The sequence below is a fragment of the Elaeis guineensis genome, chromosome 1 (assembly GCF_000442705.2).
Source record: "Elaeis guineensis isolate ETL-2024a chromosome 1, EG11, whole genome shotgun sequence".
Taxonomy (NCBI): domain Eukaryota; kingdom Viridiplantae; phylum Streptophyta; class Magnoliopsida; order Arecales; family Arecaceae; genus Elaeis; species Elaeis guineensis.
In genome coordinates this window covers 162525798-162553312 of record NC_025993.2, presented here as the reverse complement: position 1 = coordinate 162553312, position 27515 = coordinate 162525798, and the positions used below count along the sequence as shown (strand labels likewise).

At 37.3% G+C, this 27515-nt stretch overlaps 1 protein-coding gene across 6 annotated transcripts; it reads right to left on the bottom strand.

Annotated features, from left to right (window-relative positions):
• Positions 1 to 75: 75 nt before the first annotated feature.
• Positions 76 to 12567, bottom strand: LOC105039462 (dehydrogenase FPY6). 6 transcript variants are annotated; one of them, XR_830915.4, is made up of 15 exons: positions 12309 to 12565; positions 11222 to 11374; positions 10984 to 11124; positions 9634 to 9682; positions 9474 to 9491; positions 7917 to 8032; positions 7725 to 7838; positions 5928 to 5978; positions 2718 to 2806; positions 2567 to 2627; positions 2253 to 2330; positions 2015 to 2125; positions 849 to 1005; positions 622 to 694; positions 76 to 470 (listed from the first exon to the last, which is right to left on the bottom strand). XR_830915.4 is itself a non-coding variant. In XM_010915617.4 (14 exons), exons 2-13 carry the CDS (start codon positions 11354 to 11356, stop codon positions 874 to 876), a joined length of 1095 nt encoding a protein of 364 aa, XP_010913919.1. In that variant the 5' UTR covers positions 11357 to 11374; positions 12309 to 12565; the 3' UTR covers positions 76 to 470; positions 849 to 873. The 6 variants fall into 6 exon arrangements, 3 of the variants coding, with proteins under 3 accessions (XP_010913919.1, XP_010913918.1, XP_010913917.1); XR_830914.4 differs by having other exon boundaries at positions 622 to 1005; positions 12309 to 12564; XM_010915617.4 differs by lacking the exon at positions 622 to 694.
• Between the last annotated feature and the right edge of the window lie 14948 nt (positions 12568 to 27515).

Genomic DNA, 27515 nt, shown 5'->3' with positions numbered 1-27515 from the left:
AGCTACACCAGTGGTGATGCCTGCAACCAAAAACTTGTTTCAATCGAATCCCTCAGTCTTCTGTAGAATGAATAATTCTTTCAACAGAATATTTTTCATCAATAAAATTCATGTACTTAGAAAAAAAGAAAAGAAAAAGCGACTTATGCTGCATATGTTGACACAAGAAATTCAGCTTACTGTATCAAACACGTGTATAAAAAGACTAAATGCCAGTGGCACCAACCCTTAGTGACTTCCCCAATCCATTCAGTTGGCACCTACTAAACATAGATTTCTTCTCGATTGATTGAAATTTCAACTAATATGCCAGAAAGTGATTTGCAAATTGTTTTTATTGTCAACAGCCTCATCACTCTGATTTCCCAAGCACCACCTAAGCTCCCACAGATCTCCCTGTCTCAGGCTCCAAGCAAAGTTTTTGCAGTAATTATGCAAAATACCGTACTCTGAAACCCCATGAGAATTTCCTGTAAGTTCCATAACCAAATTCTGATCAAGACTTAAATTATATACTTCATAATTTCAGATGCATAAGATTGAATATAGACATTGGAAAGGTCCTGCTGCTGCTGTTAGACTGGAAATTTAATAGGTTCTTACACAAGTCAAAAATTTTACCCAGTATCTTGTCTTTCAAAGACTGAGGCCCTAATGCTTCTGCTTTGAAATAAATCAACTGGAATCATTGGTTCTGAAAGGGCGCACAATTGCATCCGGTAAGTCCAGGAACCAACTAAAAGACCTGACTGGATCAATCGATGAACTATTTGATCCAAGTCCCAGTAGCTGCAGCTTTATCTATTAAATGTGGAGCTGAGATATTAGCTTTTCTGAGAGATATTGACCTGCTGCAGCACAAGATGATTTTGCCTAGAATTTTTTCACATGGACCTGAGCTCCTTCCTTTCTGCTTGAGTCAAGCATAGCTTCTAAAACAGCGACATCTCGGGCACCTTCAACATAAGAACTGCGCGGTTCAGCTTTCTGGCCAGCAACTCCCTCCTGCACAAAACACAGCTCAGTTAGAGATCCATTTGTTTAAAATAGACATCAGAATCTCTCTGTAACGATTATTTCAGACATTAGAATTGCTGCATATAACCTGATTCTTCTCTTTGTTGCAAGGAGCATTTTAAACAGATGTAAATCATACACGGTATGCATCATGTGGAACAGGGTTGTGTGCACATTGTTTGGAGTGGCCCAACCCAATTGGGATCCATCGCCCTCCTAGTACTAGCAAGTTGACATCCTTGTTGGTCTAGGTCCAACACACCCAAATAGACCTGACTTATGTTAGTCCAAATACCCATGGTCATGCAACCAGTGATGCAATTAGGGAAAAGAATGCTTATTATCGCCTCTCTCTCTCTCTCTCTCTCTCTCTCTCTCTCTCTCTGTCTGGACTGGAGATGGTATCCTTGAAACTCATGATGAAGCAGCAGAGAAAACTAGAATAGCAAAATATTATGCAGCTTATGTAATTCGTTTTGATACTGAATGCACCTAGTGATCAGCAAATCATCTGATGCAATCAAAGATTTTCTGATGGTAAGAGATGTAAGTCTTTTGATTAATTTTAACCTAGCACTCAAATCAATGTAAATTTAACTATTTTCCAAGAAAATAAAAAAGTTAAACATGATATTTTCATGTGTGTTTCCTTCTCCTTTATAAAATTAAAGCAAAATAATAGCAAATCGACACGCACATCTTCATGCATTAGGATTAACTTTCATTATAGAAAAAAATGTTAGTTCATGGATACTATATTGCTAATTAGATGCAACAGAATCAAGATTTTGTTGTAACATTTGCTTGGGGTGAGATCATTAGTTTGTGAAAAATTGATGAATGGCTACACAAATTTTCTAAAATTAACACAGGTGAGCAAAACAGAACTATTGAAGTACCCAATCTTTTGCTTCTAAAGAATGGCAGTAAAAATTTGACATAGATAAAAGAAAATCAAAATGGAATGATAAGTTAACAGTTTAAAGAGCAAAAATACCTTAGTGGTAGCTTGCGTAATGTCGTGAACAAAAGCCTTCAATTCTTCATTCACTCCAGAGAATGGATGGAAGGTTCTTTGACAATGTCCATCAGCCTTATATAACAGAACCTGCAACAGGAACACATTATATCTGCCAAATTATTATACATAACTTTAAAAGGAGCATGATACAAATTAATTTGTAGAATGAGCAAAGAACCCTGAAGTCACAAGGAAAAGCTGAGTTCTACTGTACCATGTAGCCATGCTGCCCATTATCACTTCCACGCTCAATTTGAAGTGTTCCATTTGATCCATCAACTCGCCAATAAATCTGATAACATAAGAAACAAAAGTCAAAATGATAGATGTATTTGGTGAAAATACATCCCAGAAAGAAAACAAAAGACACTCTTTATTGTAAAACAGGCGATTTCCAAGTTATAAGTGACAAAAACATTCCATTTATTGCCACTACTTCAAAATTAATAGCAACATTTACAGAAGTGCTGTATTGTTGATGAAGATGCAGATTTATATAGAGCTTTGGATCAAATTTATTTAGCACACCTTGGGTGATGTTGAGGATACGGCCATAACAAACACCCCAGCACAGCCATTTTCCAGTTGGCTACACATACAAGAATAGCTCATTAAAAGTGGTTGGGATTATTATAAGTTCAACAAATTAATTCAGAAAATTTACATTGCAGAAACTTACAAAAGGGCACATAGATTATCAGGAGGTGGCAGCGCCATATCCACATGACGGGCAATAGCAGATACTGTGGTAATCTCGCATCCAACAATCTGTCCAAGCATCCGAAAGATACTAATGTATGTACAACGAGGAGTTGCTGTCAAGTAAGATCATGTCTATGTACTTTCTGGATCCCTCATTGAGATATAAGTTTTATACGAGTAATCATGCACAAGCAAATTAATCAGGAAATAATGTATGCAGTGTTTGCTTAAATCATGAAGCAAGCTTGGATTTGGATAATTGATTGTCCACCATCCACATAATCTCAAGGCGCATAAATGAAAAATACTATTTTCATGGCGTGCTCATATCATGCTAGAAAGCAAATGAACAAAGGGCTCCAACATAATCCGAGATCCTTCATTCTCTTTTGGCTGTTTACTAAAAAGTCTTATCGCAATCCTGTTAGTTATTATGGTCAACTTCATGTAACATAGTTCTCCATTCTTTTTTATCAAAAACTCCAATTCTTTTAATCCAGATTCTTTTCAGATCCTACCATCTGCTGCCCCCAGGCTACTCTACATTTTTGTTTCTACCAATGAAACCATCAGGACCACATCGCCTATGTTTGTGCAACACCTAGGCTTAGTTTGATTTAGTACTGACTTCATCCTTTGTAACTTTGTTTTGCCCAATTGTCTAATCCAAAGCTTACCTTCATATACATGCACTTCCCCATAATCAGAATTTATACAACACAACTTGTCTCACAAAACATTCTTTTGAGCCTAATGGGCATAAAATGAACATTTCACATTCTAGAAATGTGTGTTCGGTTACTTAGCTCTAATCATACTATTGCTCATTTTCCATCTTTTTGTAAAACATAAGCAGGATGATGAAACATTTTTGTAGCTATGTTTCCACCATTGAAGCTAGGCCTGCCTTTTTACATACCTAAATAACAATAAAATATTGTTTAGGAGGAATCATGTAAGCTGTTGGAGTTTTAAACCTTGTATTTATGGGAATCTTAGAGTGATAAATCATGTTATTACTCTACCATCATAACATAAGCTAATCTATAAGGAAAAATTCACATTCTTTATAAAAGAAAGCTTATTAGAAAATATAGAGGTGGAAAGGACATGCCTCCTTCCTGCAACATGGAGATACGTAAAGAAGGTAAAGTTATTCCTTAAATCATTTCTTCAAACACTGTAATTGGCAAGAGAATTGCCAATATTCACATTAAGTTGGACATTTTGAAAAGTGAATTTTTTCACCTGGGAGACACGATCCATATCTTTGTTCATGACTTGGTAATGTTAGTAAGATATTCCAGCACGAATCACTCCAAAGAAACAACATTCTATAAAGCTCCTTCCACAATGTAGACATCACTTAAGTAACTATAATAAAAACAAAATCTTCCAGGCATAGCCTTCTCCAGGTTTTATATATTATATACATATGAATGTGTATGTGTGTCTATTCTTTTGGATAGAGCTGAATAAGACAAAGCAAATTCTTACAAAGAGGAAAAGTCTAACACATGCTATATGTCTTCCTTCTGTTGAACATAGCTTTCTTTAATTTGTTTTAACTACATGCAAGCTTATGTTTTAGATTCTGCAAAACTTCAAGAAGGTCCAGTTTATTCCAAGAAGTACTTCCAGAATGTCTGAAATCCTTCTCTCATACTATATGCTCCTTAATTTTTGTCCCCACTCTGCTGTTGTTGTCTTATAGATAATCCTGACTTTTAAAAATGGATGAGGTCTTGTGGCCATAATGGTGACCCTTTCATAAAAGACACATTTCAAGAAATACCTGACATTATTCAAACAAGCTTTCGATTGACTTCAATATGACTATATGACACCTTTATGTTGAAACAAAGTCTATGAAGCACTCCAAGTTTAATCTGAGAAGTCATTTCAACCATATGGTGCTTTTTATTTCCTTTTGTTCTTTCCTATACATGGGATAGGGCACGCAGGTCAACAGTAAGTTCTATTTGATATGCTACAATATTTCCTTAGACATTCCAGAAAGGTACAAGGTTGCCAGCCATGATTATGACTTCGCCAATATTCTCAAGATATATATATTGAGTTTTCAATACAACCATAATTCATAAGTTCTTGTGCTTGCAAGACTAGTTCCAAAGCATGACTACATAAATGAACCATCTTTTGACCAAAAAAGTTCCTGATTCAACTTGTGAAAAGCGGAAAACATTATGCAATAACTACTTGAAGACTGCATAGTTAAGTTTGAAAACAAAGTCAACCAATGAACTTCTGACCAAAACTGCTCCTTGAAACAACCCTACAAAGACCAAGAGTGCAACAGAATAGTTGTGGTTTGCTAAGCCCAACTAGTTCTAGAATATTTGGAATTTCAAGAAAGGTAAATCCTTTCTTCTAATTCTAAATATCAAGTATGTCTCTCTTTTAAGGTCAATGAGGCTAAGATACTTGACATTGTCACTTAAGCATCATTAATTTTGAACTCCAGCGAATCACCACTTCCCAAGATTTTCAAGCTCTATTTCCCATAAGAAAATTAGAATTAAAATAAAGGACCAGAGATAACACATATTAAAAGAAAAAAAAATCAAGAAGCTTGGATTTTAAGTAGATGAAAATATAGAGTGCTTTTGTAAATATAAACATTTTTTTCACCATTATGACATCATTCTCAGCTCATTGCTGTCTACTGCCTAGTGTCTACCCATTAAGACCCTTACATGCAAATGATACTATTTGTCGAACATGATAGCCCAGACTATGGCCAGACCTTTGGTGAGTTGCAGCTATCTGATGTATAGCCATTCCACATGTTCTCACAGTGACATTTCTTAAAACTATTTAATTTGAAAAGAATGCATTATCACTCAAAGTAACTGCCATAGTCTATGCCAAAGAATGAATTTTCAGCTACTATCAAGAAAAAGAAAAACAATCCTTTTATTCATTTTCAGACTGATAGCCAGCATTAAGAATACTTGAAAGGTTGGTAGATGAAATCTGTGGGTAATGAACAAATATATTTAAAAAGGAAAAAGAAAAACTAAGATGTTAAACCCGATTAGCAGCATTTTACCAAGATAACCAACAAGTCAATCCTTGCATATCTCATTTTCCAGGGTAATTAAGTCAATCTAGTTCAACTAAAATCAAGCTACCTGTCAACTTCAGCAATAATGGAGGAACCTACCATTCTCAATCCAGCAATGAAGTGTACACCCATATCTAGAATAAAACCACCCTGCAAAATTGAATAAGTCATTTTAACTGAGGATACAGAATCTGACATGACCAGGTTCAGCTACACATGAAGCTCAAGGTGGCCTCTGACTTGTTATCCAGCTAGGCTTAAATCTTATACTGTAAGCAGCAAGTATGCGGTGACAGATACTTGCATAGGATCTAAGAGATGTGTGCATGCATCAATTAATGAAGAATTGAAGAGGTACATATCCATAATTTTAAACTACCAAAGGAAGCAAGAAAATTTTCGATATGCTTTGTTTATGTAAATGACATGGAAGAGCCCATACATCACTAGATTTGGAAGACAGTTGAAAAGTCAACAAACAACACTGGGCTACCAAGTCCAAATTTATCACATGATAACCTTACAAGAAAAGTATATGATTAAGGCACCATTTGAGATTGCTTATTGGGACTTTTGGGTGGGGGGCGCTTTTTGAGCCCAAAAGGCACTTATGGGTGATAGGTGGATGTTTGGTAAAAGACTTGAAATTTCTGATCCTCCCAGAAGCTGAAATATCTCTACTTGGTAAAAGCTCCAACTTGGAGCTTCTCCCCAAAGTGCTTTTTGAAGCCCATTTGGATGTTGTTTGTTTGGCTAAAATACCTTTAAATTTTACACTATATTCTATTAATATGACAATAATATTATCCTAAAATATTACATTCATAAATCATAATAATATTTATTATGTAATAATATAGTAATATGTAATAATAATTGTCATATTTTATATCAAAATATTGTATTATAATTATTAACTAATAATAGATATATATTATAATATTATAATACTATATTATATTGTCTTATATTATTCTAATATTCTGACAATATTACGTTACTATCATTATTATATCATAATAATCATAATTTAATAATATAAAATCATTATATTTCTATAATATTATACTACTCTATCACAATATTATACTATTAAAAATAAATAATTTGCAAATTAAGAATACTTTATAATGCCAGTTCCTAAATATACAAAGAGCATGACCAAAGATGGCAGAAAGGGTGGAGGGAGAGGGAGAACAGGAGAGAGAAAAAGAGAGGGAGAGGGAGAGGAAGTGAGGGAGAAAGGAGGGTGGCAGACGCCTGACAAAGGCTGATGGCGGGCCGCGAAAGCCCAAGGAGATGCATGGAGGGGCTCCACCTCCAATTCCCCTATTGCATTTGAAATAGGAGTCTTGGAGGGGGCCTCTTTTTATTTTCAAAGATTTTAAGTGAAGTTGGCAAATCCCTTGTCGACTTCACTTGATTTTTTTCACAATAATTTTTGCTGACTTCACTTAAAATTTTTGAAAATAAAAAGAGGCCTCCTCCCGGATTGTTCCGAACGAAATAGGAGAATCAAAGGCAGAGCCCCTCCTCCGCCCCTTTGAGGCCCTCCGTTGGCCTCTGCTGGCCATCCGCCACCTTCCCTCTCCCTTCCTTCCTCTTCCTCTCTCCCCCTCTCTCTCCTCTCTTTCCTTCTCCCTCCCCCTGTTTGTCACTGGTTTTTCGTTTTGCTTGCCCAAACCATCTCGGTCCACCACTGGTATGGCTCAGTACACCCCTAACCGTGCGGTTCGAGATGATTCCATGATCCTTGGTTGGAAAGAATACAATAGACCTAGAATTATGAGATTTAAACTTAGACCACGAAAGTATTGAAGTGCATTAGTCAATTGCTAGGCCAGCATATGCCACAAATGCAAATAGCAAGCAAATTTTGCCTATGTAAATCCTTACAATAAATTTTCGCCTCCAAGAGCTTGAGAAGTAAGGGTTCGAACTATTCATTGATCCTTCAACAATAACTTGGATGTTCATCATATCACCGATTTCATTTATTAATTTCCTGGCCTGCAAAACAGAGTTAAGAGAATATTACTAATAAAATGGTTTACATAGAATCTAGTAAAAATAGCAAAAAGTGGATACCTCCACAAATGCAGGTTCAAAGCGGTAATTTTCTGCAACAGCCCAAATTGGTTGGCTGCGGAAATGGTCGCACAGGGATTTATAGCGTGACAGTGCAGTGTCCGCCTCACTAGTTGCTGATAGTTCAATAATGAGATCGATTTATTGTTTGAATAACATGTGACCGCATAAAAATAACACATCCACTATAGATATTTTATATCAATTGATTAAAAAAAAGAGAATAAATATTAATAAACATAATAAGCTTACTCAAATTTTATTGTATTTACCTTCAGGAGCAAAATGCTATTTCTTCCCTAAATAATTGTACTCTCATCATGTTGTTTCATAACAATATATTATAATGAGCAAAAACATGTTTAATTCAAGAAAAGTGAACAAATTATGCTTGGAGAGGCAATAACTGGCTAAAAGATATAAGAGTCAAAAAACGAACATACATCTAGAGGCTTTTTTAAAAATGTAACAAACAAAGAGGAACGAGTGCTTCAGAATTGGTTCTGACTGGGCAGAACACCAAAATTCTTCAAAGTTGTCTTGTTTCTGTAACGAACAAATACATGTCGTCCCTTGCCCAGTGGTCATGGAGAATAAATGTTATTAGAGGTAGCAAATCACATTTGTGTGCACCAGCAGTTGTTGTGCCTGATGGCACTATTGGTGTCACTGGTAGTGATCAGAGTGGAAACTATCCTACCATTCACATTGTCAGCCCTGTAATAATAGCACCAGCACAACTACCATGGAAAAATGGCATTTGACTGTTCTACTTGAATTTGTCCAACACTTAATCTTTCCCAATCAACAAGGAAATTTAAATACAGACAGATGATACAAAGAATAATATTAAAGACATATAAGTGAAAAGAAGATGGTGTGGCATGACCTAACAAGGCTATCTCTCATGATTAATTGTATCCTACATGCTACCAGGTTAACTTATAAGTGCTTTGTAAAAGATCCATAGGCTAATAACCAATGAATAAAGGAAGACTTCAGCTCCTAGCATACTCTGTTACAGAAATGCCTCCACATTTCTTCCCAACAAATATCCTCGCAAAGACAGCAAAATATAACTACCCAAACAAGAAGTGTACCACAAAAGGAAGTAGAAAATGCATTTGTGAAGATACCAGAGGTCCATAAATAAGTGGTTAAGATGTGGAAAAAAAAAGCGCAAACAGCAGACACTCTCTTTAATGGTATGACTTTTTTTTTTCACATAGTAAGTCAAAGGTACATAGAAACTAAAAGAAATATGTTTTTTTAAGAAGCATCACATATAATCTTGATAAAAAGCATAAAAGAGTATCGCATCACTACAGCGTCAGTGTAAATTTATAACAAACAGACATGTAATTCGAGACAGAGACTTGCATTAAAAAAAAAAAAAGCATATAACAATGAAGAACTTCAATCTAACTGGTACTGCTTTGTTGAGCATTAATTTCCAAGAACGATTAGAACACAAGTTGAAAGGTAGTTTCCAAATGATTAGCCACTAAATCGTGCCAAAGTTCTGGATCTAAGTCATACGAACTAAAGGATACTTACATTCAGCAGCAGGTTTCTCTTTCGCCCAGCATATCCATTAGTCATGCAGAAAATAAAAAACAAATTAGGATTTGTATGATGGGATTGGCAAAAATGTGATATGAGCCTCTAAAGGGAAGGACGATATTGCCAAGGTTGTCTTCACTGTTCTTCACAATACCTTGAATAACATGCTTTCCCATCTTTAACATTTTCAGGGAAATGTCAACCTGCAAGTTTAATTAGCTATATCAGTAGCAACTTTCTTTGAACCATAAAACAAACTAAACAACAATTGAGTTTCATTACATGTATAAGTAAACTGTATTGGTTGCTAGAATACGAACAAGGGAAACTTTTAGCTTCTAAAAAGTACCAGGGGAACAAGCAGCTCCAAAAGGACACAATTTAGAGAAATGTGGGGCGTTAACCTTCTTTAGTAAAATCTTTTCCATCTCATTATATCATCTATTATGTCATATGCCTATATTTGAAAAGAAAATTAGGAACTAAGAGCAACCTCTTGAATAATTTGTAGAATATGAACATGCAGATGGCAGGATACAGAACCAGATATGTCGATGCCAGGTAGGTGCTTCCTCCATAAGAGTATGTAAAACTAACATGTGATGATGTCCACTTTGGAGACCACAGGAGGCATGGGATAAAGATATTGAGCGAATGCTCTTCAGAAAAGATTATGGTTGTTCCAGACAAGTCGATATCACTGACTTCAATGGAGCTGAACACTTTTCCTACTTTATGGTCTTAAACTCCCAGTGAGATTACATATGATAGGGCCATGATTGAGGATCAGATAACTCGATGAACTTAAAACTGACAGTGCTCGATAAAATAGAGGTGGTTCCCGGTGGTTGCATGCCTACACTTTGTGCATGTAATAAGAAATGGCAACGTGGCTGATGATACTTTAGCAAACAAGTAGGCAATTGCATATTGGTGATTTAGCCAAGCAGATGTCATGTCACGTTTTATTCTCATACTTTATTAACATTTTTTAAAGTTAACTACATCTTTATTATTCTACTATCTCACTTTGCTTTCCTTGCACAAGTTTATAAGCTTTAAACAAAGTTATATTATTAATCAAATTACAAAACCAACTTTCTTTCAAGCACTTAAAAAGTAATTGAATCACCAGTCTTTTCATGTGTTTGGGATCCCTATCTTGGGTTGCCAAATTTCAAAAGCTCTAGAAAATGTTATGGTCCTTGAAAATGGAGTGTTGACAGCAGCATGTAACCACCTCAGTCTTCTGGACTTTGTAACTGCTAGTCAACTTGTGCCAGCAGGAGATGTCATGTAATTTGGACCAAAGTAATTACTGACTTTGCATAAGCATTCTCAATTTATCTTTCTTTTTCTTTTTTCTAGGTGCAGGTTGCAGGAGGGGGAATTGAACATCACCAAACAATGTAGCAAGTAGCATCAAGTTCCATTGTAACACTTGATTGTTTTATTGATATATTTATAGTTCCAATAGCATGTAGCATCAAGTTTGCACTCAAACCTGAACTTGCCCAGCAAGGACGACCACAACTCCTTTTATTGAACTATCCTGAATAATATCTTCAAGGCCCGAGTCACCCCATTTACATTCTACTTGTGGCGCAAAATCACGTGCAAGTTCCACAGCAGCTTTTGCAGATTCCTATTTAGAATGCCATGTGACAATAGGTAAAGCAGATGCATGCTCCAAAATCATTGTAGAAAAACAATCAAGTGTTACAATGGAACGAATAACATACCTCACTACGACTCCAAATTGCTTTAATAATCACATGATCAGCTATCTCCCTTAGCCTAGGAATATACTGTGTGCGCACAAAGATACCTGCACCAATTATCGCAATCTGGGGAAGCGTGACATCTGGAGTAGCCATGTTCCCTTCAAATCACAGCTGCAGGCTCATTCACATGTTTGAAGAATAATTATTAGAAAACAAAACATACTCAATTCTCCCACCAGAGCAAATCAAAGATTGGGTCAGTATAATTATCAGTGATTTCGAATATAGACAGGAATGCAAAGACACCCGACTACCATTAAATGATCAATCTGATAACTTTTTTTTTTTTATAATAAAACAAAGCAGTTGCAAAATTGCTTAAAATTTACCAATACCCTTGAAGAAACTAAGATGTGATATTATATCAAATTCAACCAAATAAACGGAAAAATCAGAAGCAAACCATCACAAATTTCCACAAACGAGAAATAGGCGTAATGCGTGTTCCCTTCGACTGCCCAAAATCACAAATTAACTAAGACTAACAGCAAGATCTGCAAGAATATTTCTAGTGGCTTAGAAGTTAAATAAATATACGATACCAGATCAAATATCGGGCAAGGAGCATTTGCCAAATTAACCAAGCAGACTTGCGGAAAATAAGCTCAGATGCCCTTCGGAGACGAAAACGGAGAAAACTAAGTTTACGAGCAACTTTAACCCATTCCCTCAAACGAAACAGCCAACATGCTAAGAGGAAGTATTCCTTAAATCGCTGAATTTGTCGCATCAGATCGAATCAATGAGTAGGAGAGGAAAACATAAAAATGGGAAACGAAAAAGAAAAAGAAAAGAAAACCGAACGCGGATCCGCTGATATTTTCCTACAAGGACTCATTTTCTTGATCTTCTTTTATATATCATTTAGGTTCGTACTCTTTCTCATCGATCACAAGCATTTGTACCGAAGAGTCTAAAAAAGATAGAAATCTTAGAAAAAACTGATAATTAATAAAAAGATACCATTTCAAGCACGAAAAATCCGAGGGATCCAGATTAGGTCAAGAACTACTTAGATGAAGAGAATGGAAAGATCGAGTTTTACCTTCTCTTGGTTTTTTTTTTTTTTAAGTTCTCTTTCTTGAATCTTGAACCTAATGTGGAGGAGAAGCTTGATGTTCGCCCCTTTCAATTGTAGATCCCAGGACGGGGTAGGATTTTTCCGTTGTTCAATAAATATATAGACATATGGAAGGGGGACGCTGGAGCTGGATGCTCGCTCCGCGTGAGTACAAAGCGACTTCACTCACGCAGGGCGACAATTTCCTTCCATAATACGATTTGCGCCCTTCCAACTTTGGAGGCCGCTTGCTGAACTTGGACGCCCATATCAATAATGTTATTAGTATAAATTTTTTCATTTTAAATAAAAAATAAATTTATTATTTAATTTAATAAATTAAATAAAAATTTTTATTTTATACTTTAAATTAAAAGCAGCTTCTTACTTGAATTTAAATAAAAAATAGTCCTTCATTTCAAACATAAATTAAAAGTAACTCTTCTTTTCTAGCTGAAATAATCGTTATATTTTTATATCCTCATACGGTTATATAATAAGATAATATTATTTTATAATAATATAATATTAATTTATAATAAGATATTATTGATTTTTAATATCACAATATTATTTTATAATACATAACGCAGTACTGATTTATAATATGATAGTATTATTTTTTAATATTATAATATTATTTTATAATACAATAGTACTATTTTATAATAAGACAGTACTGTTTTATAATAGTGTTATATTATAATAAGAATGTACTGTTTTATAATAAGACAGTACTGTATTATAATAAAAAAATATTATTTTATTATATTTTTATATTATAATAAAATAGTATTATTTTATAATAAGACAGTATTACATTACAATAAAATAGTATTATTTTTTAATATTATAATATTATTTTAGTATTGGTTTATAACTGTAAGTGCAATTTGGTTATTTATACTAATTGGAAAGCTGCTTTTAAATAAAATTTAATTGAAGAACTATTTTTAATTTTAAACTTAAATAATTTTTTTTATTAATTTATTTAATTTAATTTAAATAATTATTAGTTAATATATATATATTTTATTTTTAAATTATAAATAATTTATTATTTAATATGATTTTGCATTTTGTATGGCCTATTATATATATTTCATCATTATTTAATTTTCGACTCTTTGGAAAACTCAAGCCTTCTCATGTACGTAGAATCCAGGAGATATGCTCAGCAAATTAAACAACAAGGGCACGACTCCAGCTTCGTCATCTTACTTGGAGTACGCTTGAAGTGGCACCCCTCTTTTTTTTTTTTGGCCGAAACGCACCACCTTGATTTCTGAATCTCACAGAAACAACCCTATCAAATAAACGATGATACCTCACCGAAATTCTAAATTTCTTCGAGCCAGGCAATCTTCCTCGCATTGCATATGAACAAAACAACGGGCCTATCCGGGAAAGGGTGATGGTTGCAAGAAGGATGTAGCTAGAGGGAATTACGTATATGACAAAACCCAAACTATAGATTTCAATCTATAATTTGATCAAGCTTTTGAGGCACTCCTTTGCATTTCAAGTTATACAATTAAATGCTGGTTGCAAGAAAATTAAGACAAAAGATGGAGATACAGATTGGATATTAATATATTTATATCCATATTTATTTTATTTAAATAATATAAATATGAATATGAATATTAGTTTGATATAAAAATATATATTTATATTTTTTTAAATAGATATGGATATAAATTGGGTATCGGAATTATGGGTATAAACACGAATATAAATTGAATGATCAAATTTTATGATCATAAAATCAATGATATTACAAAATGAATGATTAATTAAGTTAATAGCATATTAATGTGGTCATTTATCTTTAAAAAAAATTTATGAGTGCTATATAAAATTAAATAGAATTGAATATTTGAATACGAATTGGATAGTTATCTATTGATATCTATATCTATTTTTCTTTAATGGATATGAATATGTATATGGATATTAGTCAAATACTTAAATTTTTATCTATACCTGAGATACAAAAATGGATCTGAATGGATATTATCCGATTCACTTCCATTCTAAAGAAAATTCATGAGAAAGCCACTAATTTTTATAGGAAAAAAAAAAGCTTTTAAGCATGCCATATTTGGTAGCTGTGTTTTTGAAACATACGAATGAAGATCTAGATTTTTCAAGAAAAATGAGGATCTTAATTTGAATAAATCGCTACGAGCATCAATTATTATTATTATTTTTTTATCTAGGCTTCCAATCAGATCAACTGTTGAAATCATGTGGGCTGCTCTGGCGTTCAAAACTTAAGATCATGTGTAAATTCGAGTGATAGGAAACGTGGATTGCAATGCAAAGTCCCCGGTCGCCACGGGGAACATATTAACCGATAGTTCAGCGCCACGTGTAACACCGGCTAACGCATGGGAGAAACGGGCGCAAGGACGTGTCGATCCTCTCTCTCTCTCTCTCTCCCCTTCATATAATAGAGTTCTAATTGTCACTTTTTCCTGTGGAAGGGGGTCTGCTCTGAATTCAATCCAGTTAATCCTATAACACGGCTTTCTAAGCTGCCAATCTCAGATAGCTCACTTCTTTTACTCCAGAAGATCCAAGAAATCAAGTTAGTTCACAAGGAGTGGCAGATGGCAAGAGCGCGAGGAGTTCCGTTCTTTTTGGTTGGTAGAGGCGTGCGAGAACAACTTAGGATTCGTTTGCTCCAAGAAAAAAAAAAATATTTTTTAATTTAAAAAAAATATTTTTTGAAATTAAAATTTTAATATATTTGACCGATCATATTAAAATAATTTATTATAGAATAATTTATATTTAATTGAACATCTATTTTTCTGAAAAAACTATAAAATATCTATTATACCTTTAGTAGATATGGAACCATACATTTTTGCTCTTAAATTTTATATAAATATAAATATTATTTAATATTTAATATAATATTAATATATTATAATATAATATAAGATCATAATAATTTATTATATTAATATAATACTAATATATATTAATATTATATTAAAATAATATTAAATATAATATTATGTTAATATCAATATCAATATATTAATATAAATATTATATTAATATTAATAAAAATATTATTGTTGAAATTTGACGCCTCAAGATTCGGTCCACAAGGAGCCCATAGCGAGGTCCAGGACGATGAACAGAGTCCAACGTATCCAAAAACAGCCCAAACGGAGTCCAGACGGAGGCGATACTCACGAGAGAAGTCCGGAGTAGGTGGCAAGGCTCACGGAGCAGCGAAGACCGACGACGGTGCAGCTAGGCCTGACAGCACAGATGCAAGGGCACGGCCCGGGCCCAAGAGCGAATGCGCGAGCATCCAGGCCTGCTGGGTGTCGCGGTCCACAATGGACCGCGCGCCTTGTTGCGGTCTATGGGACGAGTGTGGACTGATCGGGCATTTTTCTCCCAGTTTCTAGCGGTCCATGTGGATCGAGGTGGTGTTTCTTCATAGTTTCTCGCAATTTATGCTTGCTTTCGTGGATCAGGGACTCATGCTGTGCGATTGGAGGGTTGTCATCGCTTACGGTAGTGATCCAATGGTCCAAGTTTTGATTTGGGTCCTATAAAGAGATCCAAACCGGTTAGAACTCTAATCTAAGCTTGGTTTGAGGTCTTTAAAACCCTATGGCAATAGAGAATAGAACCGTGGTGATGAGGTCGGCAGAATCCTGAGATATAGTCGAGAGCAAGTTTGACAGCAACGGCAGCAGACTGAGAGGAGCTGACAGAGAGTAGAGGTAGGAGTTCTTCAGACAGACTGTCAGGCAGCAGATAGGGATCGCTTCAGAAGTTCAGAGAGTCTCCTAGAAAGAGAGCTTTTGTGAGGGAGAGCTTCTTGTAAGAGAGAGATTGGATGTACGAAGGTTAAGGGTGTGAACTCCTCTTATAATTTTTTTTTTCTCTTAGTGAAGCTTGCATGCCCCGTGAAGGTGAGCCTTTTGGCTTATCCACATATTTGATTATGTTTCTATTTTGTTTCTTCTTTCTTTCTGCTGTAACGCGTGGTATCGAAAAGTCCTGTGGAGGTGGTGTCCTGGCCAGACATCCCCGATAAGTAGTATCAAAGTGAGGTGATACTAGGGAGCAGGTTGTGGTAGTGGTAATCAAGATTGAAGATGGAGAAGATAGACTCAATCAAAATGGAGATCAATAAGTTGGACGGGAAGAGCAATTTTTTCTTGTGGCAAGTGAGGGTGAAGGATATGCTCATCCAACATGGGTTGATTGACGCTCTCTTATAAGAGAAAAAGTCGGACACCATAAAGAAGAAGACCTGAAAGTGGCTACAAATGTAGATGGTGAGTATCATCTGCATGTACCTGACGGATGACGTGATGATACATATACTTGACGAGACTTTTCCGACGGTGCTGTAGTCGAAGCTTGAGGAGTTGTACATGACGAAGTCTCTCACCAACACTCTCTTCTTCTGGAGGTAGTTCTACCAGCTGCGGATGACTGAGGGATAAAGCATGCAGGAGCATCTCAACCACTTCCAAAAGATCTTCATCGATCCCCTCAGTGTTGGTGAGAAAGTTGAGGAAAAGACCAGAGCGCTAGTCTTGCTAGCATCACTTCTCCCTTTGTATAAGATCTTGGTGATTGCTCTTCTAGTGGAGAAGAGCACCATCAAGATAGAAGAGGTCACCGTGACAATTCTCCAAAACAAGATTCTCAAGCGGGAGAATCCAATTTTGAGCTCAGACAGTAGCTTAGCTTTGATGGTTTTTGAAGGAGCAGGAGGCGACAAATGGAGTGATAGGAGATCGCGATGAGGGCGGTCTAAGTCTAAGATGAGGGACTTGAGTAAGATCAGATGTTTCCGATGTGACGAGCTGGGACATCTAGCCAAAAATTACCCTCAACTCAGGGATCGGACGAGGGCTACTACAGTGACGGCCAGTAACGAGTCAGAGGATGATGTCCTGGAGATATCTGACGAGGTATTTACTTCTTTTCAGTAATGAATTTTAGATTCTGCATGCACCTATCATGTATGTTACAGAGAAGAGCAGTTTGACTTCTTGGAGAGCAGTGAGGGCACTGTTTATCTGCTGGCTGGATTGAGTTGTGCGATCAGAGGCATCAGAATAGTCAGCTGGAGGACACATGATGGTGTAGTGAAGAGATTGGGAGAGGTTCGATACATATCCAATTTCAGATGAAATCTTATCTCATTGGGCAAACTGGATTCAAGAGGTTATAGGATGGTAGCTGATGGAGAAATTCTGAAGGTGTTGTGCGGCAATAGAGTTATTCTGGAGGAGAAGAAGAGGATGAAAGAATATTACTATCTGGCGAGGAGCTCAGTGCGAGATGGAGCTTCAGGAGTCAGGAGGAGCCTAATACGAGATAGAGCTCTAGGTGGAGGTGAATCGGACACGAGACGTGAGACTCGGAAGGATGAGAGGCGATATCACAGGATGAGATTCCTATTACCATGGAGGATATCCCGAACAGATCTTAAGTCAGAAAGAGCACAGCATACGATGAAGATGGGATCAAGTGACTTGGCTCGACTCTCATGTTTGTCCATCCATGATCAACCGGCAATTACTATAGGGCATGGGGGTGAGGAGATCCAAAAGCTCTCAAAGTTAGGAGAAGACCAAATGTCAAATCGAGATGGAGATTGTTACAATTTGACATCTCGAGATTCGGCCCACAAGGAGCTCACAGCGAGGTCCAGGATGACGAATGGAGTCCAATAAGCCCAAGAACAGCCCAAATAGAGTCCAGACAGAGGAGATACGCATGAGAAAAATTTAAAACAGATGGCACAACTTACAGAGCAATGGAGGCTGGCAGCGGCACAGCCAGGCTCGGCAACATGGCCTAGCGTGCGGATGCATGGGTGCGGCCCAGGCCTAGGCAGGCACGTGCACGGGCCCACCCAAAGAGAGTGCGAGCGCCTAGGCCCATTAGGTGTCGTGGTTCATAATGGATCGTGCTCTCTATCACAGTCTATGGGGCGAGTGTGGACCGACCGGGCGTTTCTCGCCCGATTTCTCATGGTTCATGTGGATCGAGGTGGCATTTCTTCGTAGTTTCTTGCAGTTTATGCTTACTTTCGTGGACCAGGGACTCATGCTGCGCATTCGGATGGCTATCATCGCTTGCGATTGTGATCCAATGGTCCAAGCTTTGATTTGGGTCATGTAAGGATATCTAAACCGATTAGAACCCTGATCTGAGCTCAGTTTGAGGTGTTTAAAACCCTGTGGCAATAGAGAACAGAATCATGATGGCAAGTGAAGCGAAAATTCAGTGCAGGGGCAAAATGATAATTTTAAAATTTTTTCAAAATTACTATTTTACAGTGAAATTATTAATTAATCTCATTAATTAATACTAATTAACCCTACACTAGGATCTAAATATGATACAACAGCATGCATTTAAATTTGAAATTCAAATTTGAAACAGTAAATTTTTTACTGTACTGTGTTAAGAACACATCACCTTTTGTGGGTAGTCGATCACCGTAATCTGATCACCGTCGGGAGACTCTGATCGTCACGTCACAGCCACACTAGTGTCTGGCCTCTGCGGATCGTCCACATGAAGCTCCCGTCTGATCGGCTCCTCACGAATGCTAGTTCGTGATTTCATCCTTTTGATGGCTGATGTTGATCGAACTCCTTCGATCGATGTGTGCCGACTCTTTGGATGCTCCAGATCATTTGCACGATTGGTTGAGAGGCTGATGGATCTCTCCCTGAAATTTGGTGGACTCACGACACTCGTGGCACACCAATCTCACTTCTCGAACCCTAGATAGAAACCTTAGGGTACACACCAAAAACCCTGCGCCCAATTTTCTTTCTTTTCTTTCTTTTTCTCTCGAAAGGTTTTGGACCTTCACCTCACGCACAAGGCTTCCTCACGCCCTACTTTCTTTCTCAGAATTTTTCTACGCACGCTCCAGCTCTCTATCTATTTTAAAATAGTTCAAAATGTGTCTTATCCGCGTGAGAGGTAAAGACAAGTGGTTACACATTTGAATTCAAATCAAATTTGAATTCAAACTAAAACCAACTCATCCCTATCCACTTGGGCATGAGAAGAGAAGGTGCGAGTCTGCTTTGTGCGTGGAAATATTTTACGAGAAACTCTTTCTCGTGTGAGATGTGGGGCGCTAAAGTGGATAATGTCATGTATGCGCAAGAGATAAGTTATCCATTCAAATTCAAACACGCTTTGAATTTGAATGGCTAACTAATCATCTTTATCCAAATATTGGTGCACAAGAGTGGGTGTGAGAAGGGCTTTGCATGAGAAAAAATTCACGAGAAGTTTCTTCTCGTGAATTCAAATGGGCGCAGAGATTTAAGGTGGTGCAGGGATTCAAATTCAAATGGTGGTTTGATCTTAATTGAACCAACCTAATCAAAATAGGTTAAGCACAATTAGACTAAATTAAACCCAACTTAATTAGGCTCAATAAAATTCTAATCAAATCAAAAATTGACTAAGCCCAACCTCTGATCAAATCAGGGACCAAACCATCTCGATGATTAGGTCAACTCTTACCTAATCGGGTCCAACCCAACTGAATCCAATTCAATTGGACTTGATCCAAAAATAATTACTCAATCAAATTGAGTTAATTAGCGATCAAATCACTAATAAAATTTGTCATAATTATTGAGTCCAAATCCGATGGGCAATCGGGGATCAAAGTCCATCAATATGAAACCTTGATCGAATAGTTCAAATTTCAAATTCAAAATTTGAAATTCAGAATTTTGACCCCGATACCCAAAATGTGTGGAACTCATGATCAGAGAATCCTAATTCTCAATCATAGAGTCCCAAACACATAAGACTCATAATCAGCCATCAGATCAGAAAGGAACCTCTAATGTGTGTGATCCCGCAGGTTCGAACCTAAACCGGTAGCACAGGAACCAATTTCTGTACTAATCGAAGTGACCATCTAGCAATGGTACCCGACATTCGGATAAGTCGAATAGTTGCAATCGCAACACTCAGAACCTACGTGAATATGGTTACTGTATAATTCATCCCTTTTGACCCCTGTGTTTAGGACGACTCAGGGTTAAACTGTCAACCCTGATGAGATCATCCGAATCATGCTCAACTCAATTAGTCCTGTGACTCCTCACTAGGACTACCCTGGCCAAGATTTTGCTAAATTGAAACACGACTGTACACAGCTCCTAAACTGGAGTGGTCAATCCCATCTTGACACACGCACCGACAAGTCAAGTACTTAACTACACCCAGCAGCCTTCCGTCACTGAATTAGAAATTCAGGTAGTCCAGTGCCTAAGTGCAGTGAGTTGCTTGCAAGTCACCGTGGCGCTCTCAGGTCGGAGGGATATTTATACCCATATCCCATCGGAGCAAATCTTGACAGCAGAAATAGCTCTGGAGTCGGTCACGTTCAGTGCAGATGTACCATTACATCTCACCTGTATGCCATACCAGTGTCTCCACACTCTTTGGTTATGAGGATAACCAACCCATATGGCACACAACGACCTATGCTCGATAAACATTGTCGTCCTTGATAACAACGTATCATTTGGTCACGAACAGGTTTAAGGACTAAGCAACAAATCCTCCTTTGTCGAGTCTAAATATCCTAAGACTTCACCACAACACATGAGTTCATTAGAAGATGAAATATTTGTGATAAAAAAATATCAAAATAATTCATGTACTAATACAAAAGGAGCACAACCGTCAACAGGCTGACGATTGGCTTTGGGACACTATTCCCAACAATCTTCCACTTGGCCTAAAGCCAATCGATGCAGTATCTAATACCCATCTTTGACTTATAGTGTTGAACTCCTTCACCGCAATGGCTTTAGTGAATGGGTCGGCCAAGTTCTCCTTCCCGTCGATCTTTTGAAGGTCGACGTCACCTCGATCCACGATCTCTCGGATGAGATGGTAGCGGCACAGAATATGTTTCATCCGCTGGTGTGCCTTCGGTTCCTTCGCCTGAGCAATGGCTCCAGAGCTCTCACAGTAGAGCAAAACTGGACCAACAAGGGAGGGTGCTACTCTGAGCTCGGTGATGAATTTTCTCAGCCACACCGCTTCTTTGGCAGCATTTGATGCAGCAATATACTCCGCCTCGCATATTGAATCAGCCACAGTGTGCTGCTTGGAACTCTTCCAGCAGACAGCCCCACCATTAAGGGTAAAAATAAATCATGACACACTCTTGCTGTCATCGCGATCAGACTGGAAACTAGAGTCTGTAAACCCTATAAGTCTCAAGTCTGATTCACCATATACAAGCCACTGGTCCTTAGTATTTCTTAAATACTTCAAGATGGTTTTAACAACCTTCCAGTGATTCTCCCCGGATCAGATTGGTATCTACTCACTACCCCTAGTGAGTATGCCACATCTGGTCGTGTACATGTCATGACGTACATGATAGATCCCACTGTCGAAGCATATGGAATCCTACCCATACACTCTCTCTCTTGAGGTGTTGTCAGACAATCCCTTTTCGAGAGAAAAATTTCATGGCCTATCGGTAGATAGCCTTTCTTGAAATTTTTCATGCTGAAACTTTTCAGCATAGTATCAATGTACATGGACTGGGATAAGCCAAGCAACCTTTTGGATCTATCTCTATAGATCCTCATCCCTAGGATGTAGGAAGCTTCTCCCAGATCCTTCATGGAGAATTGTGACAATAGCCAAATCTTTATTCCCTGTAATGCAGGGACATCATTCCTGATTAAAAGAATATCATCCACATACAATACAAGAAATACTACTACTAGACCATTAGCCCACTTATAAATGCAGGGCTCTTCTCCGTTCTTAATGAAGCCATACGTTTTGATCGTCCTATCAAAACGTATGTTCCAACTCCGAGATGCCTGCTTAAGTCCATAAATGGACCTTTGTAGCTTGCATACCTTAGACTCATCTGTGGATGTGAACCCTTCAGGTTGTATCATATACACCTCTTCGTCCAGCTCTCCGTTTAGGAAAGCTGTCTTCACATCCATCTGCCAGATTTCATAGTCTAGATGGACAGCTATCGCAAGCATAATCCGAATAGATTTGAGCATTGCCACAGGAGAAAACGTCTCGTCATAGTCTATACCATAACGTTGACGATATCCCTTGGCAACCAGACGGGCTTTATAGGTCTCCACCTTTCCATCTGCGCCCCTCTTTCTCTTGAAGACCCACTTACACCCTATGGGTTTCACTCCTTCGGGTGAGTCAACCAATGTCTACACATCGTTGACCTTCATGGACTCCATTTCGGATTTCATGGCCTCTAGCCATTTCTCAGAGTCAGATCTCTGCATTGCATCCATGTAGGTGATCGGATCCTCATCGTTTTCATCAAGTTCGACAGGATCGCCATCCCAGACCAAGAAACCATAGTATCTGTCCGGTTGATGTGGTACTTTACCAGACCGCCTTAAGGGTGCATAATCAATGGGCTCCGGATCTAATCTAATCAAATCCGGTTTAGGTTCAGTAACATGTATCGGATTTTCCACCTGTCGAACTTTGTCAAGTTCGACCTTAGAGGCAACAGTTCCTTCACTAAGGAACTCTTTTCTAAAAAGATTGCCTTAAGGCTGACAAACACCTTTTGCTCATTAGCAAGGTAGAAATAATACCCTTTGGTCTCTTTTGGGTACCCTATAAAATTACACTTGTTAGACCTAGGTCCAAGCTTGTCTGTAATTAAATGTTTAACATAAGCCGGACACCCCCAAACCCTAAGGTGCGAGAGTACTGGCTTACGTCCTATCCATATCTCATATGGCGTTTTGGCTACAGACTTACTCGAAACTCTATTTAGAAGGTAACAAGCCGATTCGAGTGCATATCCTCAGAGAGAGATCGGCAGACCAGCAAACCCCATCATGGATCGAACCATGTCCAATAAGGTCCGATTCCTCCTTTCAGACACACCATTATGCTGTGGTGTTCCAGGAGGAGTCCACTGAGAGAAAATTCCATTCTCTCCTAGATACGTCAGAAACTTATTGGAAAGATATTCACCTCCTCGATCAGATCGAAGAATTTTAATACACTTTCCAGTTTATTTTTCTACCTCATTTCGGAATAGTTTGAACATTTCAAACGACTCCGACTTATGCTTCATTAAGTAGACATACCCATACTTCGATAGGTCGTCTATGAAGGTTATAAAGTAGAAATATCTACCTCTTGCACTTGAGCTCATAGGTCCACATACATCAGAATGTACCAAACCCAAGAGTTCACTGGCTCGCTCACTTTTTCCAGTAAAAGGTGACTTGGTCATCTTTCCAAGAAGACAAGACTCACAGGTTGGAAGTGATTCACAACCACCAAGTTCAAGAATTCCTTCTTGAGCCAACCTATTTATCCTGTTCTTATTGATATGACCTAGCCTACAGTGCCAAAGGTAGACTTCTGACACTATCTATTCTAGGACGTTTATCGAAGTTTTGAACCACATTAACAGGCTGTGATAGTAAGTAAATTCTATTATTTAATTGTCCAACAAATATTGTAACACCATTCAAAATGATATTGTAAATATTTTTTTTTATTAAAAAATCATAATTGTACATGGCCAAAAGGCCTACAGAAATAATATTTAATAAAAAGCTTGGACAATAGTGACATTCACTCAGAATTACATTACGAGAATTGATTACAAGACTCATGATTCCTAAAGCTAGAACTGGAACTTTGCTTACATCTCCAACGTTCAGGAACCTCTCGCCTTCATCAAATCTCCTACTGACCTGCAGACCCTGCATCGAATTACAAATATGATAAGGGCTTCCGGTATCCAATACCCAGGCAGTAGTATCACAAATAAAAAAGTTGCAAGGAGTTATCATATAATTACCTTGCTTCTTCTTCGGCCTGTTCGGGTCCAGGGAGGCAATGTATTGAGGACAGTTCCTCTTCCAATGCCCCTGCTTCTTGCAAAAGAAGCACTCCGCCTGGCTCTGGTCGAGCTTGCGCTTCTTGGCTGACCCTGTGCAATCGTCCCAGCATGAGGCTGCACCTTCTTGTTCTTGTTCTTCTTGTTCTTCTTTCCCTTCCCAAAGGGTCGACGACGAGAAGAAGACCCTCCCACTACATTCACCGACTCCTTATGGAGCTGGTGATCATTCTCAAAGTTCTACAGTAACCCCAACAACCTGTGGTAGTTTACTGCAGGCTTTGTCATTCGAAAATGAGTAAGAAATGGGAGGAAAGACTTGGGCAAGGAATTAAGGATCGCATCCTTACCGAGCTACTCGTGCAGAGGAAAATCTAATTTGCTTAGGCGCTCAATCATCTTGATCATGTACAGTACATGATCAGTGACTGAGGCCCCATCTCTCATCTGAGCATTGAAAATGGCACAACTAATTTTGTGCCTTTCAACATCGTCAGGCATGCCAAAGGAGTCGTTCAACATTTGAAGCATCTCCTGTGGCTGGGTGTTCTCAAACCTGCAGCTGAACTCGTCATTCATTGCTGCCAGCATAATACATCGGACGGTGGTGCGGTCATTGAGCCACTTCTGGTAAGTATCTCGGATCGCCTTACTAGCGTTTGGAGCTGGCTCCTCAGGTGCTGGATCCGTTACTACATAAAGGATCCGCTCATGCTCAAGGACGATTTTCAATTTTCGATACCAGCTATCGAAATTAGGTCCCATGAGCTTGTCATTATCTAATAATGACCGGAGCGATAGGGTAGTGGCCATAGCTGTATAAAGAAAAATCAGACCTCTATTAGTACATAAATTAATACTAAAGACTTGGACTTTAGTCTAAAGTTTTTTCTAATATTTTTACGAACTGGTAGCCTCAACCTCCAATTCGAAGAATTACTTTAATTTCTTAATGGGTACTAGAATCTACACAGACTACACACGAGCCCAACTTTGGTTGGTCAACCCATGTGCATCTATGGGTAGGTTCTTAACCAGTTGTTTCTCTAAACAACTTCTAGTAATTGATTTTGCCCCAGAACCTAATCAGTAGGCTTTGGCCTCCACTGAAAAGATCTGGTTAGGTCTAACCATTAATATGACTTAATTTGGTGAATCAGACCAATAAATAATCAGGTCCGACTTTGGCCGGCCAACCTAACCATCATCAGAAAGACTCAACCAAATTATCATATTATGAATGATAATTCCATTAGCCAATGAGCACCAGGCCTTTGGGCCTCCAATGATCATTGAACTAATGGACTCATTATCACTCACTTAATGGGAGGCATTGACTTAGTTATCATTATAACTTAATCATTTTAAGGGACCTAATAATTTTTGAGAATTTTATTAAAGGATAGTAGAGAAGAAATCATCCAGCCAATTTCAATCCTCCCACTGACTTCACCAAGTCAGATTAAAAAAGATTTAATTAAGGCTGGCATTAGGAGCACCTAAATCAGTCACACTGATTTACCTAATGACATGGGTGAGCTCTAATCACCAAGTGATCTAATCAAAATCTAACTTACCAGATTGGCCAGATAAGTGAGATCAGTGGTGGGGATTTGCCATTAACTCGTCAATGATCGAATCAATGCGAGTAGCTCCCGCTTAAGAACTACTGGTCAAAACTGCCGAACTTACCTTAGACATCAACCGGTTCATTAGTTTTAATTTTGATCAACTTAGAAATGGGCTCCACCACGTAGCCATGAATTAAGTCCATCTTGGTCTAGTTAAAGACATGGACCCATTCAACTACAACTATTGAAGTTGAGTCTAGAGTATCCTTGACCTAATCTAATTCAACTTTTGATTATATTTGACTAATTACTCCATTTAGTCTATTTTTTAAGCTAACCTTAGGTCTAACCTAATTATGGACCTAATTCATCTAACTGATTGACCCACAAGTTTATGCAATTGTCTTAGGTTTTAATTCATAATTCTAGACCTACTAGACAACACTTAATTCTTTTAATTAAGTACTTGGGCTGATGGGTCAGGGTTTGACATTTCGAAAATAATTTTTAAATTTTGAAAGATTTTATTTTCTGTTCACCAAATGTGTTGACTCATTTCACAAACGGGTCAGCACAATTCATAAACAGCAATCCTATTGCTCATTTCATAACAGAAAATAACTCAAAATAAATCATAAATTTTTTTTTAGATCTAATCTAACACATTCATGATAAATTTTATAATTAAGTCTTTTCGCTGCTTCATCGACATGGGATATAATTGCATCGGCACCCCTACCGCCATAGGAGATCCCATCGAATGGGAAGAGAGGGCCTTTAAACCCTACTTTTCTCCTATGATCGGACGGCCATGGCAACCAACCCAATTAGATTACTTGCTACTTGGATCAAGTTATCTAAATATATCAATTTTAAAATTTAAAATTTAAATTTAAATTTTAAATTTTAAATTTTAAATTTCAAATTTGAGATTTCAACCAAATTTTAAAATTTGAATTTCCAATCTTTGAATTTTAAATTTTGAATTTTAAATTTTAAATTTTAAATTTCAAATTTTAAATTTGAGATTTCAACCAAATTTCAAATTTCGAATTTTCAATCTTTGAATTTTAAATTTTGAATTTTGAATTTCAAATTTCAAATTTGAAATTTCAAACAAATTTTAAATTTTAAATTTTAAATTTTAAAATTTAAATTTTAAATTTTGAATTTCAAATTTGAACTTATAGATTACACCTTAATCTACGCATGCATATGTATATCATATTCTAGAACCATGCTCTGATACCATTTTGAAGCGAAAATTCAGTGCAGGGGTAAAATGATAATTTTAAATTCTTTTCAAAATTACTATTTTACAGTAGAATTATTAATTAATCTCATTAATTAATACTAATTAACCCTACACTAGGATCTAAATATGATACAACAGCATGTATTTAAATTTAAAATTCAAATTTGAAACAGTAATTTTTTTACTGTACTGTGTTAAGAACACATCACCTTTTGCGGGTAGTCGATCACCGTAATCTGATCACCATCGGGGGGCTCTGATCATCATGTCACAGCCACACTAGTGTCTGGCCTCTGTGGATCATCCACACGAAGCTCCCGTCTGATCTGCTCCTCACGAATGCTAGTTCGTGATTTCACCCTTTTGATGGCTGATGTTGATCGAACTCCTTCGATCGATGTGTGCTGACTCTTCGGATGCTCCAGATCATCTGCACGATTGGT